Raw genomic sequence first — 26,257 nt, forward strand, 5'->3', positions numbered from 1 at the left:
GTGTGTGTATGTGACATACTGTGTAACCCTTATTCACACACACCTTGCTTATTTCATTTGTGGTCACAGGAATAATGTCAAAGATTTTCTCTCTGCTGGGTGAGATACTGCAGAATTAATGCAAATATGACACTGCTTTAAATCACTTGAAGGCAGCTAACAACAACAACCAGCCACTGCTGTACCTATGATAGCCAACATAGTGTAGTTTGAGCACTGGACAAAGACTCTGGGAGTAAAATTCCCACTTAGCTGTGGAAATCCATTGGGTGACCTTGTGCAAGTCACACTCAGCCTTAGTGAGGCATAAGTAGAGTCAACTTGCAATTGGATTTTAAATTTCCTATGATGCATAAGTAGAGTCAACTTGAAGACACACAACCATTGCATCTGAGGAAGTAGACTGAAGTCTAGGAAAGCTCATGCTACCAATTTCTTTCAGTTAGTCTCAGAGGTGCTACAAGATCTCTCTACATACTGATTCTATAGACTAACATGGCTATATCTTTGAATTCAACCATTGCTCTAAAAAGTTGTGACATCTTAAAGTGCCATTCTTAAATGGTTATTTAGCTGATTAAAATAACTGTTGCCCTAGGGGCATCCCCTTACTGCCTGACCATACTCCAAGTTACTAGCTGTTTCCAAAAAGCCGGTTTGACCACCTTTAGTGCAGAACAGATTAAAGAGAGACAATAAAGGCACCCTGTTCCCAGTGGCAGATAACCCATGAAGGGACTCTTTCTGCTTGTGCAAATGCATCTCAAGAGGAAGCTTTGAGGTTGTTATTTCTTTTGGCCAGTTCAGATCAAGCAGTCACTTCATTAAAACAAATCAAATCAAAACACAAATATTGCATTATCAGGACAATTTTTTGTGGTATAGACTAGCTACGTTTACATCAGACCAAAACAACAAAGGAAATGTGTGATACAGGAAGCAACCCGAGTCAAATTTGTGGCCCTACTGTCATCAGCAAACTAAAAACTGTCTATTATGAGTGGCCTTCCAGAGGTTGTAAGAAGGTATATTCCATCAAAATAGCCAAAGGTGAGGGATGATGGGAACTAGAGTCCAACAACATTTGGAGGGCTGTATATTCCCCATCTCTGAGCTATGATTGTGTGCTTTCAAGATGTTTCCAACATAGGACCACTCTAAAGTGAACCTAGTAGGTTTTCTTGGCAAGATTTGTTCAGAAAGGGTTTGCCATGCCTTCCTTAGAGGCTGAGAGTGTGTGGTTGGCACAAAGCCACCCATGGGGGTTTCCATAGCTGTTCAAGCCCTAATCTCCAACACACAAATCACCACACCATGTACAGGTTTGTTTCTTTATCTTTTTGGGCAAATGACAGTAGAGATATACCAGCCAGGCCTCATTAACTGTGTGTTTTGCCATTGCTCTGTTTTACTTGTTTCTGCTCACATCTGTGCATTAAAGCTAGCCTGACACACCTTCAGATGTGATCATCCAGCGGTAGCCGTGTTGGCCATCTAGCAAATCCAGTAACATCAAAAATCCACCAAACAGTAATGCCTTTATTGAGCCAACCAAAGTGCACAATATACATGCTGTAAGCCTTTAAAGCTCTACTGGCTTCTTCATCAGGCAAAGGTGTTAAAAATCATACAGGAAGGGGGAAATGTTAATCATAAGCCTGCATTTTGATGTTTTTGTTCTTGGTTCAGATGGTACGGAGGGGTATTTCTTGCAGGCTGGAACCACCTCCTTCTGGCCACATGGATCCTGGGAAGTTCTCAATATCAAGCAAATTTAAAGTCCAATTGCAACATGAAAAGATACTTCCTTTACCATCCACTATGTCTCTTTCCAGCCTTTGTGATGGAGATCTCCACCTTCAGATGTGGTTGAATTCCATATATGATCCTCTTTCCCACTAGTTCCAGTGAGCCTGGCCAGTGGTGAAGGATGCTGGGAATAGTGGTTCATTAACACCTGAAGTCCACTACCCTTGGTAGTCCTGTGGACCTTAGTGCCTGGGAGGGAATAACCAGGTGCTGTTCTTGGACTTGACTCTCCAGGTGTTTGGAATAACAATATCTTCAACCTCAATAAGGATTTGGGGAAGAAGAACTATATGGGGTCTACCTGAGGCCTCATTGCCACTTACAAATAAATCAGATTGTGATCCGAATCAATGGATCAATTCAACAGTGGGATTTGGTTCACGCTACATTTGCCCCAATCACATTTTTCCTTGTAAAATAACCAACTTTTCGTTCACATTGATTAATTAATCGATTCAAAATGGATCCACTACAGCTGGCCGAAGATCGATTCCTAACCACATATTGTTTACACTTGCACGGAATCGATTTATTGAAAAAGATACAGAAAAAAATCAATGTCAAAAAGACAGGCGTTCAATGGGTCTAGCGCATGGCCACCCTCTTTGAACCGCTTCAGCCATTTGGTTCAAGTGCAAACCAGGATAATTTAAAGTGCTTCAAACTGTTTTGCAAACTGGTTTAAAACACAGTGGGACTGAGGCCTGAGCTGTTCTGGACCCTTGAGATTCTACAAGCAAACTCTGAGTGGTGAAAAACAAAGCTGCTTGGTTTAACTACTCTCAGTTCTATCACAAGAAGCATAGCAGTTCTTTCAACCTCACTAGTGCTTCTTACCACTTGAGGACAATAGAACTGGCCTACCTTACAAGGAGAGGCAGCATGGCATAATGCTTCATAGTGATGCTCCATGGGGAGGACCTTTTGGGAATGCCTCCTGGACATGGAGGCTGAAGTGGAGGACATGTCCGGGAAAAGGAGGACGCTTGGTCACCCTGACCCAGAGTGACCAGATGTCCACCTCACCGCCAAAGGAGGACAAAGCAAGGAAAATGGAGGACAGTCCCAAACCAAAGCTACAAAACACTCCCAGAAATACAAAAGCCATGCTATACATCCCAAATGCAAGGCATCCTAAAAAGGAGGACATTCCAGGGAAATGCAGGAGAGGACCAAAGAAAAGCTAGAAACACTCTTGAAAGATCTAAATCCCTCGGAGTGTAGTGGAGCCTCCTTCCTTGGAGGTCGAGGCTGGATGGCCATCTGTCACAGGGAGTGCTTCGATTGAGAGTTCCTGCATGGCAGAATAGGGTTGGACTCTGGATGGTCTCTTCCAATTCTATGATTCCATAAAATCAACTCTTCTGAGCGATATTCCAAAAGGGGAGGACCTTTTGGGATGTCTCCTGGGCAGGAAGGGGAGAAATGGAGGACTCCCGGGCGGCCTGGGCCAGATGTCCTAATCGCCAAGGAAAACGGCATCGCATGATGTAGGACATTCAAGAAAAAGTAAAAATAGAGGACATGGCTGAAGGAAAGCTCCAGACTGTAAAGCCCTGCTTCTGGGGAGGAGCTTGTAGGATGCCCCCTGGGTAGGGTGAAATGGAGGACGCGTCCGGGAAAAGGAGGACGGCTGATGGCCCTGCCCAGGAGGCACCTGCAGGGAGGAGGAGGAGCCCAGCCCAGCCAGCCAGCCCAACCCTCCTGCTTCGTGTCGCCTTGCCTTCCTCCTCCTCCTCCTCCTCCTCCTCCTCCAGGGCTGCAGTCTGGCAAGAGGGGAGGCTCCAGCCATGGCTCTGCAAGAGGGAAGCCCCAGCCAGAGGTAAGGCAGCCACAGGCAGCCAAGGAACCTTCTGCTACTTCTGCTCCAGGGATCTGCAATGCAGCCTCCTTCCCAGGCCAGCAGGCTCAGGTGGAGGCTGGAGGGAGGGGGTGGGGATAGACAAGTGGTTGGGGGTGGGCTTTTTGGTAATTTCCTCCTCTGAAATAGAGATTGCAGCGCTTGTTTTTTTTTGTGGGTGGACTCCCACCCAAGGACTAACCCAGGCTGGCCCTGCTTAGCATCCAGATCAGATAGATATGGTCCCTTTGGGGGGATTTAGGCCCTCAGGTGAGCAGCTGGGTACTAGGGTTTTTTTTTTTTTTTTGCCAGTTCCTTCTTCTGAAATAGAGACTGTAGTGCTTGGGGGACTCTCACCTAAGGACTAACCAAGGCTGGCTCTGCTTAGTATCCAATGAGACAGATATAGAGCCTGTAGGGGATTTAGGCCCTCAAGTGAGCAGGTACAGGTGGAGGCTGGAGGAGCTGGGTACTAAAAAGGGTTTTTGCCAGTTCCTTCTTCTGAAATAGAGAGTGTAGTGCCTAGTTTTTGTTGGTGGACTACTAACCAAGGCTGGCCCTGCTTAGCATCCAGGATCAGATAGATATGGTGCCCTTTGGGGGGATTTAGGCCCTCAGGTGAGCAGGCACAGGTGGAGGAGCTGGATGCTCAGATGGGTTTTTGCCAGTTCCTTCCTCTGAAATAGAGACTGTAGTGCCTGATTTTGGTTGGATTCCCATCCGAGGACTAACCAAAGCTGGCTATGCTTAGTCGATGGGGTCCAGTGCCTTTAGGGTAAGTAGGTCATCAGGTAAGCAAGCAGGTGGAGACTGGAGCAGCTGAGTACTCACAGAGGTAGTTTTGCCAGTTCATTTCTCCGAAATAGAGACTGCAGCACCTGAATTTGTTTGGTGGACTCCCATCCAGGGACTAACCAAGTCTGACCCTGCTTAGTGTCCAAGATCAGACAGGATTTACTGGCTTTATGGCCTCAGGTGAGCAGGCAGGGGGCAACTAGAAGAGCTGGCGGGGGGGAAGCCAGGTACGCAGAGTAACTTTGCCAGTTCCTTCCTTGGAAATAGAGCCTGCAGCACTCAACTGGTGGTGGCCTCCCATCCAAGGACTACCCAAGGCTGGCCCTGCTTACCTGATGGGATCTGGTGCCTTTAGGGTATTTAGGCCCTAAGATGAGCAGGCAGCTGGCAACCGGAGAAGCTGGAGGGGGGAAAGCCAAGTGGTGTTTTTGCCAGTTCCTTCCTCGGAAGTAGAACCTGGAGAACTGTTTTCATTGGCGGTCTCCTATCCAAGTCCTAACCAGGACTGGTCCCATTAGTTTCACAGGATTTTCTTGGGCAAGGAGTAACAGCACCTCAGATTTGAGAGCCAGTGTGGTGTGTGGGTTTGAGTGTTGGACTAAGACCCTGGAGAACAGGGTTCAAACCTGCGCTCAGCCATGAAACCCACTGGGTGCCCCTGGGCAAGGCACACTCTCTCAGCCTCAGAGGAATGCACAGGCAAACCCCCTCTGAACAAATCTTGCCAAGAAAACCCTGTGATAGTTCACTGATATACAGTATAGAAATGTACTTGCTATTGCTGTTGCTATATAGGTTTGTCTTAGGCTCATAATACTTGAAGGCTCACAGCAACAACAAATCTGGGATTCATTGGGGTGGTCTCCCATCCAAGTATTAACCAGGGCTGACCCTGCTTAGCTTCCAAGGTCAGGGTATTTAGGCATGGTTCATATATTTAACTGCTTAAATAGCAAATGGGCGCTGCCCTGTCCTCAGGCGAAATGAAAATGTATAGGAGGACCTAAGGCCTGTGAAGTTATTCTGGCACCTGACCCTGTTTGTCCCACAAGCACCTTTGTTGATCCCTAGCAGGAAGCAAAATGAAAACCGCAAAAGTAATCGATGACATGACTAACCTGTTGCTGTCCTTATCTTGCCATCCTGAAGCAGCTGGCAGCTGCCTCACCCTGCCTAATGGTAGGGTGGGAAAGCTAGTTGGTCAGCAGCCGGTCTGTTCCGAGAATGGCAGCCAGCCCCCCCAAACTTAATCAGATGGCTTTAAGCAATTCATTTTTGTTTTAAATTACAGTTCTAGTGTGGCTTCAATTTACTAGGCTTGAACTCAAGCATGAAGAAACGCATGGCCTTCAGATGTTATTGGGTTGCCACCTGCATCAGCTTCTGACAGTACACTTAGTTTTCGGGAGTGATGTGTGCTGCAGTCCAGGAACACCTGGAGGATCACTCAGGTTTCCCATCTCTGCTATATCTGATCTCATAGACAGAGGATAGCAAGTGAATCCTCACCCATGGTTTCCTTTCATGATCTTGTAAAACCCCTTGTTCTTGAGGTTAGAAACCCATCCACTCGCCAGTTACAGTGGGTCTTATAGGCAGTAAATGATGGCTTTCATAGGGTTTTCTTAGGCATGGAATACTCAGAGGTGGTTTTCCCAGTTCCTGGGAAATATATAGCCTTCTGTACCCAGTATTCTGAAATGCAGCCTTCAGTATCTGAAGCCACTGTGGCATAGTGAACTGAGTGTTGGACTGCAACTCTGGAGACAAGAGTTTGATTCCTGGCTTGGCCATAGAAACCCACTGGATGACCTTGGGCAGGTCACACACACTCAGCCTCAGAGGATGGCAAAGGCAAACCCCCTGTGAAGAAACTTGCCAAGAAAACCCCGTGATAGGTTTGTGTTAGGGTCACCATAAGTCAAAGATGGCTTGAAGGCATACATCATCAACAACAACCATTATATTTTCTCACCCTGGTTATGTCCAGATGTGTATGACTTGTTGACTGCAACTCTAATCATCCTCAGGCAAGGTCATGCTAGCTTGGGACAGTGGGAGATGTAATCTCAGATCTCTGGGAGGACTAGTGTACCAAAGAGAAGCAGTACATCTGCTATAAGAAATAAAAATTTGGAATATATTTACGAACAACTTTCTGTAATTTTTGACTTGCCTTGTTAACAAACCCAAAAGTTATAGTTGCCAGATTCCTCCCCATTCCTGGCTTGATAGAGGCAAATGCCCTCACCCATCAGCAAAGGAGGCTCACTCAATACATCCTGAGGTACAGACAGGCTGGCAACAGGGACATATGCCATACCCCACGCCTTAGGGTCTCCATAAGTCGGAGATGACTTGAAGGCACACAACCCTCTTTCATATCAGCATGGTATCTATTGATCAAATGCCATGCCACTATGGCTTCCACATGGCAGAGTTCATGCCTGGACTGTGTTGGGTTGTGAGATCAAGGATGTAGGATTGTTATTCATTGGTTATTGATCACTTTGACTTCTTCTGCTTGGATCAGGAAGTTCCTGGCTAGGTAGGTATGCAGAACTGCCTTGTGTACAGCAAAACCATGGCTTGCAATGCTCAATGTTGTGATGGACAGAAATTCTCTACGCTAGAGATTGGGAATATGTAGCCCTCCAGTTCCCATATTCCCTCATCATTAGCTGTGCTGGCCAGGGTGGGAGGAATTGCAGCATATCTGGAGGGCCATGCATTCCTCACTTGGCTCCAAGGGATGTCATCAGACAAGGGAAATTGGAAGTATAATCCAATGGCAATCTGAACTCAATCATGGGGTTTAATGTTATTGTGTGATAGACTACCACACACAATTTTGGGATTTCACGTTATTGCGTGAGAGGTGATCACACACAATTTCAGCCAATGGCAAGCTATTTTCGGGCAATGGCAAGTCAGTTCGAACGCAATTCAAATTCATGTAAATTCACTGAACTAGCGAATTCACGTGAATACGTTCTGGCCGCACTTTCTTCTCATTTGAAATTAAGAGAAATTCCTCCCGTGTGATAAACTCCAAGGTCTCTCCTCCGGCAGATTCCTTTTTCAAGTCCTGTTTCCTAAACATTTCTCATCACTAGCTATACTGGCTAGATAGGGCTCATAGTAGTTGCAGCCCGATAATATCTGAAGGGACACCTTTTGCCCAATTCTGACATAGATGAAAGATGCATAATGCATCAGGTTGACCAGATCATCTTCCTTTTCCAGGACATGTTTTGCATTTCTGTACAGGAGGAATTTCAAAATGTCCTCCATTACTAAAAAGCATGCATTTACATTTATATGAGGGTTTTTAGTTTTTAGTTGATCATGTCCTCTATTTGTCTTGATTTTGCGATGCCTTCTCCTTCTTTGTGGTTAGGACATCTGGTCAACCTGATAATGCATGGACCTCCCTCCCATCAGCCCCAGCCTAGTGGGGGATGCTGGAAGTTGCATTCAGTAACATCTAGAGAACAACATGTTGTCTATCTCTAGCATCACCAATCCTGATGTAGAGGAATTGGTGATCTCACACAGTCAGCATCTTCCTATGATAATCCAGGGCCCGCTGAGAAAAGACCCTGTTTGAAGATTTTGGAAAAATAAATATTTTCAATTGCAACTCCCAGACTTTGACCACGATACCTGGGGGTTTCTCAGAGTTGCAGACCTAAAAAAAAAAAGGATAGTTTTCAAGCATAGTTTATTTCTGGACCAGCATTGTCTGGGATCTAGAACAGATGTGCACCTGAAAGTGTTATTCACTCTGCGAATATAATCCAGGATGAATCTGGCTTGTTCACACACATCCTGAATGCATCCAAATAAATTGGGGGGGGGGGGGGAGGGCTGCCAAAAAACACCTTAATCTGGGATAATTAGTACTGGGTTTTTCCCTTAAAAAAACAAACAAAACAGATCCACATTGACGGTAGTGTGAATAATGGATACGTAGACCCAGGATAAAACACTCCAGGCCTTGAATGTGTTCCAAATACATTTGCATAGTTGACGCCATCTTTATTTGAAATCACATGTGAGCAACTGAACTTGTAGAGATGCACATCGATGCAGTTCCATTGTGTGAATAGCACACTGGGAATGCGTAAGTGAGATGATTTGCGTTGTCGTGCTAAAAAAAAGCGATGTCTGAATGACCCCAAAGTGCCAGCAAGGGAATATCACCTTATGTTCCTGCCTTTGAGGAGGACCCAGGAATGACAGAAAAGGGTGGAGTGGATGTGCTGGCAAAGGCCCTGCCAAGCCTGTGTTTGCTTAGTGTCGGCCAGCTTGGGAACCCTGCGCTTGCTCGAAAAGGTGAGGTGAGCAAGCATAGGAGGTAACCAAGCGGCAGGTTACTTGGACAAACAGACATTCAGGGCCTTCCCTTGTCGCTTCAGCAGGAAATAGAAGGAAGGAGCATTTGTCCCGGGGCGTTTCCCTGATAGCACAAGAAGGGGATCCAGGGTAGACTACATAGTTTTAGGCCATTGAGCAAATTTAGCGTTTTTTTGTGTAAATATACTTAACTCTTTGCAGGATACCTTGCTGAGGTTGAGAATTACTCTACAGTCTACACCAATTCATTAATCCTTCTTTCTTGGAGGGGAGGATAAAAGCAAAAGGTTTACAGCCAGAGGCTGTTAACCGAGGGTGGGGCAAGGTGACCTCACCGTAAAGGAGGACAAGGCATTGTAAAGTGTAGGACATCCTAGAAAAATGGAGGACCGACTAGAAGTGCCAAACTCATAGAAATATAAATTCACACTTCTTAGCATGCTCCAAATGGAGGATATTTTGGAATTCCTCCTGGACAGAAAGTTGAAGTGGAGGACGTGTCTGGTAAAGCAAGACATCTGGTCACCCTTGAGTAGGGTGGAAGTTATGCTAACATTGATCGAGGAGGAGGTCTCTGACACAGAAAGTGCTGTTGTAAATGATTTGTGTCCAAAGTGAGTGCGTAATACCCAAAATTTCAATGCATACAGGTATGCTGTTGTGTGCCTTCAAGTTGTTTCCGTCTTATGGTGATCCTAAGGCGAAGCAACCATGGGGTTTCCTTGGCAAGATTGGTTCAGAGGAGGTTTGCCATTGCCTTCCCCTGAGGCTGAAAGAGTGTGACTTGCCCAAGGTCACTTAGTAGGTTTCATGGCTGAGCGGGGAATCGAATCCTGGTCTTCAGAGTTGTAGCGCAACACTCAAATCACTATGCCACACCGGACTCCCAATACCACATTTAACAAAAGCCCTAAACAGAGAGGCCAAAATAAAGCTGCTTCGGGTCACTTTGGAGGTATGCTGTTTAAGAGTCCAGAAGCTGCGCCAAAGCTGCGTTCCAGTCCTTAGGACTCTTAGGACGCATGCATCATTTAAACAGCATACCTCCAAAGTGATCCGAAGCAGCTTTATTTTGGCCTGTCTATATGGGGCCAAAGTCTCTGACAAAGAAGTTCCTATTTATAAAGCTGCATTTGCACTGCAGAAATAAAATAATTCACTTTGACACCATGTCAACTGCCATGCCTCAGTGCTTTGAAATTCTGGGAATTGTAGTTTGTGGTGGCACCAAAATGGAGCTTCTAAAAGGAACAATTTGAAGAAAGACCAATAGACTAACAGATTGAAGATAACAATGTCTGTACAGCACTGTGTAAATTTACAGCGCTTTATAAATAAAGGTTAATAATAATAATAATAATAATGAAAGAAAAGACTGAAATAGCTTGGAAAGGGAAGGTAAAGAATGAAGTAAATAAACAAATAAAAACATTAAAATAAATGAAAAAAAACACAAGTAGAACGTTTATTGTTCTGTTATGGTTTGAGTTGTTTTTTATGTTAATAAAAAGCATTTGAAATAAATAAACAAATACAATGGCATAGTAAAATGGTTTCCTTTATATAAAATGACAAAATCGAGGTTTGTTTTTTGGAAATTATACCTTTTAAAAATATTTTCAAGGCATGGATGCTTGAATCCGTGGATGAAAAACCTGTGGATACAGAGGGCTGACTGTACTTCTTCAGATGTAGAATTGTAGAGTTGGAAGAGATGCCAAGGGCCATCCAGTCCGACCCCTTGCCATGCAGGAACTCCCAATCAAAGCATGCCTGACAAATGGCCATCCTGCCTCTGTTTAAAAACTTCCAAAGAGGTTTTGTTCAGATGGTCTTTTGTGATGTAGGAACTTCCCCTTATTATGTCCCTGTTATTCTTGCCTTTGGTACCAAATTTTCTGTTAAGTAATGCCAGATAATACATTTACTTTGTTAGCTGAGGTATGCTTGTATTGTTTTGTAACATGAGCCCCTCTAGACCAACACAATGTGAACATTGCTTATTAACAGGAAAAATGACTTTTCCTTACTCTGTGCCAAAGAAGACAATGCTTCTCTGTCCAGTGAAGGCAACTGCTGAAACAAAAAGTGGTGTGCTGTATCCCAAAATTAAAAGCACGAGGAATTGGAGAGGCTAAAGCCAAATCTATAATGGGTGCCCTTGTTTCCCAAGTCACATGGCTGGCCAGCCAGCCATCATGACTTTAATCTTATCTGGATTTAACTTCTGTTGGCTTGCTCAAGTAGAGCGTACATAAACCAGATGCTAAGTAACTACTGAGGCAGCCAGACTGGGTTCCTACAGATTTTACAGCATGGTCATCCAGATGTTGTGCAGTCCTCCAAATGTTGCTGGTTTTCAACTTCCAACCACTGTTGCTGCCATGGCCAGCAATTGGTGAAGTATCTATACGCCTGGAGAAGTATGCTGGGAGTTGCAGTCCAACAACATTTGGGATTCAGCATGGTTCCAAAATGGGCATCAAGACTGTCTTCCTTTTTCTGTTCTGATAGATTACAGAAGCAAGGTCCAGGTATCATAGTGGGGAGGAGGCAGTTCACCCTTGAAACATGCCCCCATATATTATTTCTCCATCCCATTATATGGTCTCATGGTTAGTATTTATAGCCACATGGCATATGTCTGTATCAGATCTAGGCATTTACATAATACATATTTGTGCCTGTTAATTCCTACCAGCAGCGCTGTCTCCCACTATCTGTGGGATCAATGTCCCCGATAATTATTGTGCATTCTCCTCTTAGCTGTTCTTCCCAGGTCTCTGTGCAGCATAAAGAAATTTGGGATTGGTAGTTCTTGAGAAAATAAAATAAAAGAAACAGAAACCTGGGAAGAACAGCTAGGAGGAGAATACACAATAATTATTGGGGACATTGATTCCACAGAAAGTGTCCTGTAGAAAAGCACAGAGCTGTCTTAGCAAATTCTGCTTTAACTGCAGAAGCATATTGTCTCTTGTTCTAGAGAACAGCCTCAGCCAGCAGCTTGCTGTTCGGAGTAATGCTTCTTCTGGTCTGCTTCTGGTTGGGTTCAACAAAACTTAACAAGATTTAGGAGTTATTCAGACGGTGAATTTAATTTGGGTCGAAACTGATTTGAATCTTTGTTGTTCAGATGCATTTTGAATGTATTCGATTAAGTTTGGAGGGAGCTGCCAAAACCCCCACTTAACCTGAGATAATCAATATCAGGGGTTTTCCTGAGTTTTCTTTTAAGATTCGCAGTGTGAATTGGCAGTGTGAATAACCAATGCAAATAGACCTGGAATAAACCAGGATAAAACTCTGCATGCCTTGAACATGTTTCAAATACATTCGCGCCATCAACTCCTTGTTTTTTCGAGTGCGGGCACATGTGATCACCCGAACTTGCAGAGATGCTCAGAGATGCAGTCCCATAGTGTCAATAATAAACTCGGAATGCGTGAGTGAGGTTATTCACATAGTTGTGCTAAAAAAAAGATGTTTGAATAACCCCTTAGGCAATAGGTACATGGGTATAGGGAAGTAAGATTGTAGAAATATCCATAATATGACATACATTTTCATGTCACTGTTTCTACTTAATGATACTGGGGTTGCAGTTCTTGGTCAGTCCCAGTAAAGTGTACCCCCCATCCCTTTTCCCCCCAGCTTGGACAGAAGATCAGTTACAAATATCCTCCAGTCTATCTGTACCTGTATATTGAGTTTTGGCCACATAGGATAGGCAAACATAGGACAAAAGAGGACAACAGTTGGTATTAAATGATATGTGCTAATTTATTACAGGCAAATGCAAAATTATAAATGATTTTTTATAATCTAAACAGAATTACAGTATACATCTCACACAAGTAGGGATATCAGTGACACAGGGACACACTGCGCATGGAAACATCAGATGCCAAGTGTTGAGTGTTAATTTCAAGGACCATTGAAGTTTCCTCTGTATGGTTCTTTATCTTCAAATTGGGCTGGATAACACTCTAAATAGAGGACACTTTCAAAAAGAGATAGAGGACTGTCTTCTGTGAAAGAGGACAGGCCAGTATTCTCAAGTCAAGAGGTATCCCTAGAGGTTCCTTTCATCTGGTGATTCTCAACCCTTTCTGAGCAATTTCTTTGCTAGATGGCTGGAATGGCTTAAAAAAGAACCCCAGAATAATTCATACTGTCATGAGTATCTAAAATTGATGGCACTAAACACTGTTACCTGACTCTGGACCTTGGAAGTGGAAATGCAAGTTTTGACTTAAGTTGTCCAAGGCCTTCTTCTCCACTAGTTACCCTCGCCTCTATGATCTGATGGTTGGCTATTTTGATATTGCTTCTTTGTGGCAAGGTCTGGAGAAATCCCTTTCTTTGGACTACATGCTCTAGGTTTCCCTAGACAACATGGCCTTTAGCTATGTTGATGAAAGAATTCTGGGCGTCATAGAAGTAACATCTCCCAGGTTTGTTGTGTAGCAGCTAGATCTTCCAAGAGGCCTTGGAGACCCATGCCTCGTTTATAGTAACCCAACTCTTTCTTTCCTTCTTTGCAACAGCAACCTGGAAATTGCTTTGGCTGAGTGCACAGCGGCGTTGAACTGCTTCCTGCGTAACCAGTTCAGTGAGAGCCTGGAGATGCTGCAACCCAGGTAAGAAGAAGTACTGAACCTGATCACCATGGACAGAAAAACCAGTCCTAGGACACTGCCCTTTTCACTCGCTACTCCTTCCAATAGCCCCTCTTCATTTATATGCTCTGTGTTTAAACTCTTCTTCGCATTCTCTAGGAGAAGAGATGACTAGGCAGGCTTTTGTACTTTGGGCATGTCATGCGATGACAAGATCAATTGGAAAAAACAATAGTGCTTGGTATAGTGGGAGGCAATAGGGAAAAACATGACAGCATTGCAGAGGGATAGACTCACATTTCATCTGCACTGCAGAAATAATCTGGTTTGATGCTGCATTAACTTCCGTGGCTCAGTACTATGGAATTCTGGGAATGGTAGTTTGTTGTGGCACCAGAGCTTTGGTGCCACAACAAACTGCCATTCCCAGAATTCTATAGCATTGAGCCATGGTAGTTAAAGCAGTGTCAAACTGGATTATTTCTGCATTGTACATTTCACCTCAGTCAAGGAAGCCACAGCCCTGAGTTTGTGAGGCCTCTTGTTTAAACAAGATTCTTGTTTAAGACTGTGTAGTCCCTTTATAAAAGTCTAGGTGGAAATGAAGTGCTTGCATTGAGCAGCAATACTAATACTGTTACTACTACTACTGCTACTAGATATCAATATTTTAATATTGGAAGTAGAAAAGGGTTTGGTCGACGGTCAGGAGAGTCTAGAAACAGTGTATGTGTTTTACCACGTAAACCCTGGTGTTTCCAATTTTTTGGCAAAATGTCATGTTTTGTTAGTTTTTCTCTTTAAAAACTACAAGTGCCAGAATCTTGTTCTGACAAACATCAAGCTATGTTCCTGCGCTTCTGCTGCAGAACACATTATTTGATGATCTATATATTCATGGCAAAACAGCTATCTTGCTCCCCTAAGAACTTCTGTTCTTAGATACTTAAAATTAGATTTATTCCAATATCTCAGGAATTGGAGCAATATTACTCCTACCTTCATTAGCAAAAGAAGAGGTTGATATATACACCTGCACCCAAACTTGGATCAGAATCCAAGTAGGTGGGAAAAGAATAGATAAAATGTTTTTTTCCTCCTCTCTTCTCTTCTTTTCTTAACAAAAATAGAATACTGTTGCTATGGCCCTTTTCTCTGTTATAAAGGCACTCTTCATGCATCATCCCATGAGTGGCAGAAATTAGATGTTGGAAAAATGTGATTTGTAATTAAATTAGTGACAGTACAGTGGGCCCTTGTTATCCCCTGGGGTTTGGTTCCATGGATACCAAAATATGTGGATGCTCAAGTCCCATTAAATACAGTGGCATAGTAAAATGATGACCCTTATATAAAATGGCAAAATAAAGGTTTGCTTTTCAGAATGTATATATTTTAAAAAATATTTTCAAACTGTGGATGCTTGAACCCGTGGATAAAAAACCCGTGGATATGGAGGGCTGACTGTATATTACTTTCAACCAGTGGCTTCATTACACTCAACCAGTCTTAGTTCTTGGGTTTAACTCCACAAGGGGTTCATGGTAATGGTGTCAGGCCCAATAAAATGTCCCTCTTCACCCATGCCACCATTCTCTTGCCTGGATTTGTGCCATGGATCCTAGAACAGGGAGGACAGCTTGAGGCCCCTCAGGCTAGGCTGGGCAGTGCCCCCCCCCCCCCCAAAAAAAAAAAAAAGTTTGGTCACAAGGGTCCTAGTTTATAGCCATCTTTGCTTTGCTCAATCTGTTGTGTGCCTTCAAGTTGTTTCCGATTTGTGGTGACCTTAAGGTTATCATGGGGCTTTCTTGGTAAGATTTGTTTAGAGGTAATTTGCCTTTGTCTCGCTCTGAGGTTGAGAGAGTGTGACTTGCCCAAAGTTACTCAATGTATTTCCATGGCTGAGCAGGGATTGAAAACTCTGGTCTCCAGAGGTGTAGTTGTTGCTATTGTGTACTGTTTTTGACTTATGGTGATCCTAAGGAGAAGCTATCATGGATTTTTCTTGGTACGATTTGTTCAGAGGAGGTTTGTCATTGCCTTTCTCTAAGGCTGTGAGAGTGTGACTTGCTCCAGGTCACTGAATGGGTTTCATGGCTGAGCAGTGAATAAAACCCTGGTCTCCAGAGTTGTAGTCCAGTGCTCAAAGCACTACATCGCTCTGGCTCTCATTTATTTAATAGGGACTTATACATTCCCCCTTCCCTTGATATATTGATTTAATGCTTTAAACAAAGTGATATACAGTGCACCTTCCACTTACATGGGGATCTGTTCCAGATCCCTCCGCGTAAAGGGAAATCAGTGTATGCTGATGCCCCATAGTGAGTAATGGGGCTCGCACCCGCAGTGCACAGCACCACGGTCACGTGACCTATTAGTTCTTCCAGGGCTCTTCCAGCACAGCTTTTAGCATATGCTGAAAGCAGCGTATGGTGTGCCCGCCTAAAACACAGTCGCGCTGTATTTTCATTTATTATTTTGTCATTGCCTTCATTAGAGTCTTCTGGTATATTTTAAGGCCTCAGAGCAAGTGTCTAATTCATTCACAGTCACAGTTTTGCTTTAGTTGGTGGTATTCTCCTTCTTCTTTATCTTCTTCACAGTATTCTGTGTTTTTACGGGCAAGTGCACAAAATTCATAATGACCCACCTGCCAGGCTTCTCCCTCTCTTGAAAAGCACTTCTGCGATCACTGGCTTGTGCAGAAAATCATTCACAAATATCCTACATAGTCTGTGCTATCAATGCCTTAAATTTCTTTATTAATATTAAGCCTGCTTGAAGAATCCTAGTTCATGCATGGTACAGTAGTTTGAGTGTTGGACCTTGGTTGGTGCCACAACAAACTGCCATTCCCAGAATTCCATAGCATTGAGCCATGGCAGTTAACATGGTGTCAAACCAGATTATTTCTGCAGTGCAAATGCAGCCTATGACTCAGAAGACCACAGTTTAAATTCCTGCTCAGCCATGGAAACCCATTGGGTGACATTTGGCAAATCACATACTCTCAGCCTCAGAGAATGGCTCTTTTCTGATGAAATTTACCAAGAAAACCCTTTGACAAGCTTGCCTTAGGGTTGCTGTAGGTCAGAAACAACTTGAATGCACACAACACACACACAGAGTTTATGGTTTAAATCAGTAAGTGACTGGAAACAGAAAGTGAACCAGGAGATTCTTAGTTTGGCTGAAAACATTTCAGGACCTTGGCACTTGAACATCCATGGATGTTAGTATCAATGGAGGGTCTTGGAACCAAACCCAAGAGGATACCAAGGTCCCACTGTACTTTTATAAAAGAAGTTGAACTATACACATGTATATTAAAAGAGGCTTTCAAGAAAGAGCTGCAACTAATGTTTAGGAAATGTGCACAGGATGACTGAACTGTCAGTGACTGTGGCAGAAACTAAAAGATATTTCAGCAGACTAGCATTCATCAAAATCTACAGGCATTTGCAAGGAGGCAGGCATGGCTAAGACATCTAGATTTCTTGTCTAGTGAGTGTGAACGTCCAAGATAAATTGTATTTGGGGTAGGGCTAATTCATTATTTTGCAATGAAAAAGTTTAGAAAAGTACAGCTTTAAAGTTAATTGGCCTAGTGGTTAAGGCCATGTTGGCCCACTAAAATAATATAAGACTTTGACAGGATAATTTATTAATGAACAAAATATTACAAAATTGTTAACAAACGTGTAGGATTCTCAGGCTGGGGTCTGTTATTACAGAAGTAGCAGAGGCAGATATTTTTCAGAAATGTAGAATAAGCATGCCCTCCAGCTGTCCTAATTTGGTAGGGACAATCCTAATTCATCCTTTCCTGTCCCATTTTTCAGCTGCTTTTAAAATGTCCGAGTTTCTGTCTTCCACCCACTTTCTCCTTTTGTCCTGTCTATATATCTTCTGCAGCTGCAGACTGAGTTCAAAGAGCAAAAGTAGTTTGTATTACTTGTGGGAGGTACAACAGGAGGGGTTGAGTCTTGCTTTTCCCAGTTGTTGTTGTTGTTGTTAACCACTTTCGAGTCAATCTTGACTCCAGGTGATGCTGTGAATGAGACATCTCCAAGATCCTCTATCCTCCGTTGCTCAGGTCCTGTAAATTAATGTCTGTTGTCTGTTGAATAGAGTCAAACCATCTAGCATGCGTTCTTCCTCTCTTTCTACACCCCTCCACCTTTCCTAGCATTATTGAATTTTCCAGTGAGTTGTGCTTTCTTGTGTATTGGCCACAATACAACCTCAGCTTTATCATCTTGGCTTCCAGGGAGATTTCAGGTCTGATCTGTCCTAGGACCCGTTTGGCTGTCCACGGTATCCTCAGCACTCTTCTCCAGCACCACATCTCAAATGAGTTGATTTTCTTCCTACCCATTTTCTTCACTGCCCAGCTCTCACATATATACATGGTGATGGGGAATACAATGGCTTGGATGATTCAAATTTTAGTGCTCAGTTGTATATCTTTACTCTTTGAGATTTTGTCTAGTTCTGTCATAGCAGCCCTTCCCATTCCTAGCCATTTGATTTCCGGCTGAAAACTCCATTCTGTTTAATGTTTGATCCAAGGTACAGGAACTCTTTTACCATTTCAATTTCCTCATTATCTAGGTTGAATTTGTGAATATCCTCCATGGCCCTTCCCCATAGGCCCAGGCAAATGTGTTCCCCCTTCTAGCTGTGTGTTCCTCTTCATGTTGTCATCTTTCCACACTCTGTGTCCCAGATTTCATCTAACATTGGAGGGCATGGGATATGTAACAAGAATTTCAGAATTAATTTTTTCCCATGGCTCATGAGAGTGTGTATGTATAGAATAAGGCATTGTGGTGCTTATGGTAAAGGGCCCTGTGCTAAAAGTTTGCTCTGGACCTGCAAAAATGATGCTTGGGCTCTGCCCTTGTTATTATTTAACCCATTGCCATTGGAAATGTTGCATTGATTTCTTTGTGGTAAAGTTGGTGATTGATTCTTAGGTAAGGGCTGTTCGACAGTGGAATGCACTCCCTCGGAGGGTGATAGAGTCTCCTTCCTTGGAGGTCTTTAAACAGAGGCTGGATGGCCATCTGTCAGGGATGCTTTGATTTGGATTTCCTGCATGGCAGGGGGTTGGACTGGATGGCCCTAGTGGTCTCTTCCAACTCTACGATTCTCTGATTCTATGAAATGTAGGTGAAGTTCCTTGTGGGTGGAGTATGGAAGGGATGGGCACCTATGACTCTGCACTATAGAAATCATGCAGTTTGACACCACTTTAAATGCTGTAGCTCCATTGTATGGAATCCTGGGATTTGTAGTTTTATAAGGTCTTTAGCCTTCTCTGCCAAAGAGTGCTGGTGTCTCACAAAACTACACATCTCAGGATTATGTCGGAAAGAGTCATGACAGTTAAAGTGGTGTCCAACTGCATTATTTCTACTATGTAGATAGACCTTAAATTGGACCTTCATCATTGGCTATGTTGGCTAAAGGAGCGCAGAGTTGTAGGACAAATCTATCTGTCCATCCATCCATCCATCCATCCATCTCTGAATGCTAGAGTTGCCCATTCCTGCTTCAGAGATTCTCCAGTATGGCAAAAGGGAGCAAGAGAAGCTACTCTGTTGCTGTCATCCCAGCTAAAAGGCTTCTTTGCCTTGAACTACTTCTTTATTTCCCCATTTGCTCCCTTTTGACAGGTCCCGAGAGAGCATGTATCATGCCTTAATCTATGCCACTATTCTGGAGATGCAAGCCACGATGACCTTTGAGCATGATGATCTTGTCCATGCTGCGCAGATGATGAAGGAGGCACAGGATATCTGCCAGAGGTAGGAACAGTCTTGGGAAATTAGCCAGAACGGGGGAGGAATTAGGACCTGCTGCTTACAGCTTTGGTGTGTAGTGCAGGATCTCTGCCAAGGGGATGGCAGATTGTTAGCATGGCAAATAGTGCCCTGGCTGCACCAGTTGTGGACAGGTATTTATAGTGGGCCCATGATATCCTTAGAGGTTTGGTTCCAGGACCCCGATGAATACCAAAATCTATGGCTGCTCAAATCCCATTAAATACTGTGGCATAGTAAAATAGTGTCTCTTATATCAAATGGCAAAAATCAAGGTTTGGTTTTTTGGAATTTTAAAAAAAAGTTTTAAAATGGTGGATGGTTGAATCCATCGATGCGGAGGGCCAACTGTATTTTTCTCGTTCTAACCCAAACTTTGGGACTTAAAAGAACAGAAGACAATCATCCACCTACTTACTCCCTCTTCTGAGTGTTTTTATTTTTATTTTTAAAACAACATGTCCTTTACCTCAGTTTAAAAGTGGGAATAAAAAAGTTGCTGTGAAAACTAGGACATATTGCTATGGGAAAAGGAATTGTTGGAGGTCATAAAGAAAGATGCCCTGTTTCCTTGTATTGGAGTGGGAGGGACATATTCTGGGGCAGAAGATATGGAAGGTCAACAATCTAACTTAGCATCTGCCCTTGGTTTCCCTGCTAGGTTTCGAAGGAAAACCACTGTGGGCAGCTCCTTCTCCAGTCGGCAAGGTGGAGATGCCTGTACTGAGGGTGAGAAGGGTTACATCTGTGGATGTTGAAAATCATTTTTTGAGTCCATGATGGGAAGAGAATATGGTGTTTGTGAGTTTCCCAGAGGAATCTAACCAACTATTGGAAGCAAATATTGCACTGAGGATGAGCCAAGTGCAGGTTGTCAGATGTTGTTAGACTGCAGCTCGCATCATTTTTCATCATTGACTATAGAGACTGGGGCTGATGGGAGTTGCAGTCTGACAACTTTTGCAGGGTTGCACATCCTCTACTCCTGAATTACATGGATCTTGATCCCATCTTGCATAGAAGTCCTTACCTTCTCATCTTTCCTCTGCCTTGATGTGGATACAGTTTGGCTTGTGAGAGGGAGAAAGTAGAACATGGTGAGGCTTTAATTAAGTGGGAGATGGCCTTCATCCACTTTCCAGGACACTTCCCTTTGGGATTGCTGTTTTCCATATGGACTCAGGGTGAATGTATGTGCACGACAGAGATGAATGGCAAGCATAGTTAGAAGTGAGATATGCCTCCTCCTTGCCCCCAGACTTGGCTTCCTTGGTATCTTGTTTTGAATTGGATGTCCCCCTATTTGGGAGTTTAAAATTTGGTCCTATATTGAGGTAATATAAGCTGCAAACCCTTCATCTCTCGAACTGAAAGAGTAGGTATTACCTGCACTCACACCAGACTAACTCCCAGAATTGCGTACACACAGCACGCTGGCCTGTTCCATACCAAATGCTGGCGAGCCATTTGCTGTGGTTGTGGCTGGCCTGATGTGGGCACCTGCCCTTCTTCATCCCTGGCAGAGCCAAGCAGTACATTAGCCCAGTAAATTCATGATACTTGAAGAGGCCTTATATCAGCCTGCCTCACATTTCCCCTATGAGACTTGATCTTTGATCTGGCTAACTGGAAGAGATGACTTGTATTGCTGTGTGGAAAACCTGGTAACTCTACCCTGTACTTAATCCATCCTTTCCTGTTACAGAGGAGCTGCATGCTGAAGTGTGCTATGCAGAATGCCTGTTGCACCGGGCTGCCCTTACATTCCTCCAGGTAAGAAGGGCTCTTCTCCTTTGGAGCAAACAAGTGGTGAATTCAATCCCACTATGGCACCTTTCCCCAAAATGGTGTTTTGGTCTCTCAAGTCCCACCAGTCCCAGCCATATGATCATGGCCAGAAAAGTTTGGAAGTGCACTCCAAGACGTTTGTAGGATGCAAAACATCTGGAGACTGATCTGAGTTAGGGCACCAGTGTGGGGCAGAACTCCTTAGGAAGAGAGTGCTAGGATACAAAGTTTTGAAGCAGAGAAAGCATACCTTGTAACAGGCAGAACCACATCATTTTTCTTTCTTGCTATTCCAGAAAGAGAGTTAGTGCAGTCTACAGAAGCTGCAGGGAACACTGGGCCACAACTTCTGCTCCTGTCTCTGGCCTCTTTCCCAGACTAGCTACTTTTAGTGGCTACCTGTTCTGGTTGTTTTATGTTCCTGTTCTAGTCCTTTTGTAACAGCAGTGGAGGGTTAGTGGCTCACCGCCCCACATGTGTCGCAGTGGGGAAGGACTCTGTCTGCTAGGTCTGTTGCAGAAATGCCTGTACTCAGACTGGAGATTTCAAAGAGTCCTGATGTTAAAAATTGAAAGACAATGCTTGTTGGGAAATGCGGGCAACAAGAGGACAACCCTCCTGGGAGTATTTTTTGTTTCACATACTCTCTGGTGGTGGTAGCAGAGAGAGGGGATGGGGGTCACCATTCCCAGTGTTTACCAAGCATGGAATTGATGCTCTCTGAGTCCCATTTGATTTGTGCTGGCAGTGGCCATCTGTGATGGAGGCCTATATTAAACTGTCCCCCACCCATAGTAGTATCACATGAGCTATATCAAACCCATGAACAGATGCACACTCTACACTTTCTGAGTCACTCTTTTTTTTTACAGGACGAAAATATGGTGAATTTTATAAAAGGGGGAATCAAGGTGCGTAGCAGCTACCTCATCTACAGGTGAGTTGGGCTGACCGCTGGGAAAATGAAGCCTTTTATAGTCATAACTCAGAAGTTTTAAACAGCAATGAAGGGCATAAGAGGAAGAGGAGCTGGGATGGTATGCCAGGATTGGGAATGAAAAATGTGGGGTAGTCTGTTCCTGCATATAAATTCAGACATTACAGTATTCCTAGGATCATACAGTTTCAAGATGCAGGATGGGGAAGCATAACACTTAGAGGTTATCTACATAGCCATACTCCCTTTGTCTGGAAAGCTAGCTTGAAGGTAATCAGTTGCTACTTTTTTGTATTCTAATAGTTACACATGCATTTAAACTGGGGGAAACACTGAAGCATGCAGTCTCAATTTCTCACTATTGCAGTGTGAAATTACATAATTCCAGGACAGTACAAAATTTGTTTTATCTTATTAATTGTAGATTGTCACTAAAGGTGAAACCAAAATGTCAGTGTTTCAAGAGTGCCCCCTCCCCCCTCCAAAAAATATCAGAAAAGCCCTTTCCAGCTTTGGACAGTGAATTTGCTTGCAAAAGTATTTATAACTGATAATTGTTTGTGACTGAAAAGAGATGGGGAAGAAATGGCCACTAATCCACTTACACCAGGTTCCCTTCCAGAACAAGCATATTATTTTTTCTGGAGTAGCAGTTTCTGACATATAGGTTGGAGGTTTAAATATACTAGTAGGTACATCTCTACCTTAAATCTGTGGGACTCAGTGTTTTAGCAAGGGAACAGCATTTCCTGTACACTAAAGCCCTATTCAAGTGCTCCTTCTGTACAGAAGCAGACATGACTCTACTTTTTTCACTTTTTTAATCTATGTTACTGAGGGAAGGAGCTGTAACCAAATAAAGCCGAATAAAACAAGGCTTCCAATAGCATAGAAGTCTGTAGTTGGGAAGAAACTCTTCCAGAACATGGCCACATAGCCTGAAAATCCCACAAAAAACTATGGATGCCAGCCATGAAAGCCTTCGACTTCATGCTATAGATGAATTCACTTGAATATGGGTTCAGCTCCTTTTCACACTTTTCTCAGCATCATGGAAAAGGAGGAGATAGGCTTGGAGTGCATGGTCTCAGCTGTCTCTACTTGTGTAGAGGGCTCTTGAATACAGTTCTTGTCATAACAATAGTTTATCTTCAAGCCTTTTTTTAAAGCAAAGGTAGTTATGGAATAAAATCCATAGCTTGGTAATAGCTGTATTAATGACAACCAAAATGACACAGATGTGTGCAAGCTTGTGAATTCTTCAGACCTCTTTATCAAACTAGTTGTTCCAAATTTATTTATTTATTTATTTATTTATTTGGAATGGCCTAGTGGTCCCAAGGCCTGTGAACCAGGGAACCCTTAGGTTTTGTGAGAGTTGAAAGTGCAGGGGGATTCTCTAAACTATCTTATGTTTGCAGAGAACTCAACAGTTTCATCCAACCCAGTCAGTTGCCGACAAGTTCTTCTCGTGTGCATCTGGAGGGGGGAATTGCCCTGGGCATTGGTGCTTTCAACTTGGTGAGTTATTGTGTGCTTACATGACAACCTAGAGACATAAGTACAGATGCAGAGTTATAACCACCACGCTATTGCCATTCTTAATTTGGTTGGAGCTTTTTTTTGTCCCTCTAATTCAATTTAATTTAAGTTTGTTTGGTTTTTGCCCCTGCAACTCAAGTGCAAGGAAAGAAGGGCAGTGGGGCCAGTTTCCAGAGTCATTTTTTTTACAGGGACAAATACAGGAGCCTTATAATATCCTAGTGAATATCTTGAATTTGCCCATAAATAGTAATTGTGAATATGTTTTTTTCAAACAGTACAGGAGGACCTTGTAGCCTAATCAAATGTTGAATTGCTGCTCCTGGAAGCTTCCAGGAGAGTGATTTACCCCCTTTTGCCAGAAAAAGAGTAGTTTGTATAAGTTGGGGAGTTTGTTGAGAACCAGAAAAAAGCCTTGGGACTACATATATTCCATCTTCAAATCAAAATTTGCTCATCCATGCTATAAAGAACCATAAAAGGAGACCTGAGATTCTGCTAGCCACTGAAGAGGAGATATAGGCACCCCTGCTACTTCTCATATTCTGATTCCAAGACAAAAGATAGCATGGCTTGCTAGCCCTGAAGCCTTCTAAGCTTGCCTCTTAAAGGAGCATGCACAACAAGGGGAATATCAGGAGGTATGGCCATGCCACCTAGGCATAATTAGTTCTCTGGTGAAAGTACCAAGCACAGGGGCTTTTCCAGGTCAGCTTTACCTTCTTTCCTCCCCTGCATGGCCAGCAGGAGAGGAGATAAGCAAAGAGTTCCCAGATCTCAGGTCCTGGCCCTTCATTTTCAATCCTCAGGGCAAGGGAGAGGAATCTCAATGTGAGAGTGATGCCTTGAAGAGTCATCTGGTGGTGTTTTACTTGAATGGCATACTCTGTGAAACTGTAGTTGATACTTAATGAAACCACCTTGGCTGCCCCTTGTAACATCACTTTATCACACTAGGGGGCAAACAGGATTTAAACGAGAGTTAAATGAGAGTTAAACAGGAAATGTCATGCATTTCCTATTTAACTCTTGTTTAACTCTTGTTTAAATCCTGTTTGCCCCCTAGTGTGATAAAGCAGCTTGGACTCGCCTCTATGAGCAGGGTGATCAGATGACATAACCACAAAGCACCGCAAAATGACAAGGCACCGCAAAATGTAGGGCATTACAAAATAAAAGCTAAACACACACACACACATATTCATGTGTCTTAGTTTTGCTCGAAAGGAAGGACATTTTGGAACATATAGGGCAAGTTCTGGAAAAGGAGACTTCTGGTCACCCTGCCCATGACATCCCTCAGGTTTTGGCCCTCAAATCTCTAGGCCTGGGATAGTCTTGATTTTGCCAATCCTAGCTAGGAAGGAAATCCCTTCTGTCTCCAGTCAATTATCCATGTTATTGAGGATTAGCCTTATGTTAGCATCCGTGGTTGAAGGAAGAAAAGGACTTGGACATTTAGTTCCATGGGCCAGATAGGAAACCTCCACAACACAGGCCAAGTTAGCCTTTTGGGCTGTAGGCTTTTATCATCTGGACTAAAACCTTCCTTAACATGGAAATTCTGCCACTTGTGGCTTCTGATATCGCTTTAGTATTCTACTTGATACTGAGGCCCAAGAAATAAATGTGGATGAGTTGGTATCAGAAGTGTACATCCTATACTTATTTGAACTAACTCAGATTTTTTACCGCAGGCTTTCAATTTGCTTATTGGTGCTTATTTCCATCTTGGGCTGAAATGTACAATGCTTTAGCACTTCTCAATGCATTCCTTGAGAACTGCTTGAATAGAATTGCCCAACAGCTTTGTGTATATATGGCCAGCTAAAACTAGGCTCATCATAGTCACAGGAATGTGGATTCTCAGGCTATATTCATACCAGGAAGTCTCTATCTCCTTGTTTGTTGAATATTTTTTTAAACATAAGCTATACTCCACTGCCAAAAGAAAAAAAATGGCTATGCATTGATGACTGTGAGCAGTATTTATTATTATTATTATTAACCTTTATTTATGAAGCGCTGTAAATTTACACAGTGCTGTACATGCAATCTTTTTAGTTAGACGGTTCCCTGCCCTCGGGCTTACAATCTAAAAAGACATGACACAGAAGGAGAAGGGAGTGGTGGAGGGAAAGGGTAAGAGGTCCGGCAGTTCCTCTCTACCCTCTTAATTTTGAAACATTCTGCTCACTCTTGTTCTTGATGCAAGGAATTGTCTTAGAGTGCTTATGGCAAGGGGCAGTCTATACATTTGAGAAATAAACAAAATAACCTCTTAGCTAGTGCAGTTCTTATCCCTGTTTTGGTTCATTTATGATCCACAGAAACCTATTTAGAGGGACATTTTAAACAGCTGTCAGAACTTTCCACATTAAATATTTGTAGGCCCATACAGTGGACAAGATCCTGTCTTCCAGGAGAAGAAAGTAGTTTAGATTGCTTTTCCTTTGCCCAAATACCAACCATTCACATGAGAAAGCACAGTTCTCTGGAGTTTTCTGATCCCTGAGTCAAGGCTGTTTCAGTTCAAGGAACAGAGAGGAGGGAATAGGTCTCATGGTTTGAAGCTACAGGAGAATAGATTTCAATTGATCATTAGAAGAAATCTTTTGGTGGTAAGATCAGTTTGGCAATGAAACCACTTGCCTAGAGAAGTGATAGGGTCTCCTTTGGATATCTTCAAAAAGAGGTTGGGCAGCTACCTGCTGGGGATGCTTAAGATGGAAAC

At 43.2% G+C, this 26,257-nt stretch overlaps 1 protein-coding gene across 1 annotated transcript in view; it reads left to right on the forward strand.

Annotated features, from left to right (window-relative positions):
• The first annotated feature begins 3,583 nt into the window (after nucleotides 1–3,583).
• The window catches only part of LOC149323102 (tetratricopeptide repeat protein 39A-like), a 46,500-nt gene continuing 23,826 nt past the window's right edge, over nucleotides 3,584–26,257 (forward strand). The window contains exons 1-7 of the mRNA XM_089487354.1: nucleotides 3,584–3,631; nucleotides 13,354–13,446; nucleotides 19,110–19,241; nucleotides 19,918–19,985; nucleotides 20,962–21,029; nucleotides 21,917–21,981; nucleotides 23,403–23,502. Of these exons, the coding sequence (XP_089343480.1) occupies nucleotides 3,600–3,631; nucleotides 13,354–13,446; nucleotides 19,110–19,241; nucleotides 19,918–19,985; nucleotides 20,962–21,029; nucleotides 21,917–21,981; nucleotides 23,403–23,502 (558 nt within the window). The 5' untranslated portion in view covers nucleotides 3,584–3,599. The remainder of the gene's footprint in view (nucleotides 3,632–13,353; nucleotides 13,447–19,109; nucleotides 19,242–19,917; nucleotides 19,986–20,961; nucleotides 21,030–21,916; nucleotides 21,982–23,402; nucleotides 23,503–26,257) is intronic.

This window comes from Sceloporus occidentalis, unplaced genomic scaffold, assembly GCF_023333645.1.
Source record: "Sceloporus occidentalis isolate IW3139 unplaced genomic scaffold, rSceOcc1.0.p SCAF_1, whole genome shotgun sequence".
NCBI classification, from domain to species: domain Eukaryota; kingdom Metazoa; phylum Chordata; class Lepidosauria; order Squamata; family Phrynosomatidae; genus Sceloporus; species Sceloporus occidentalis.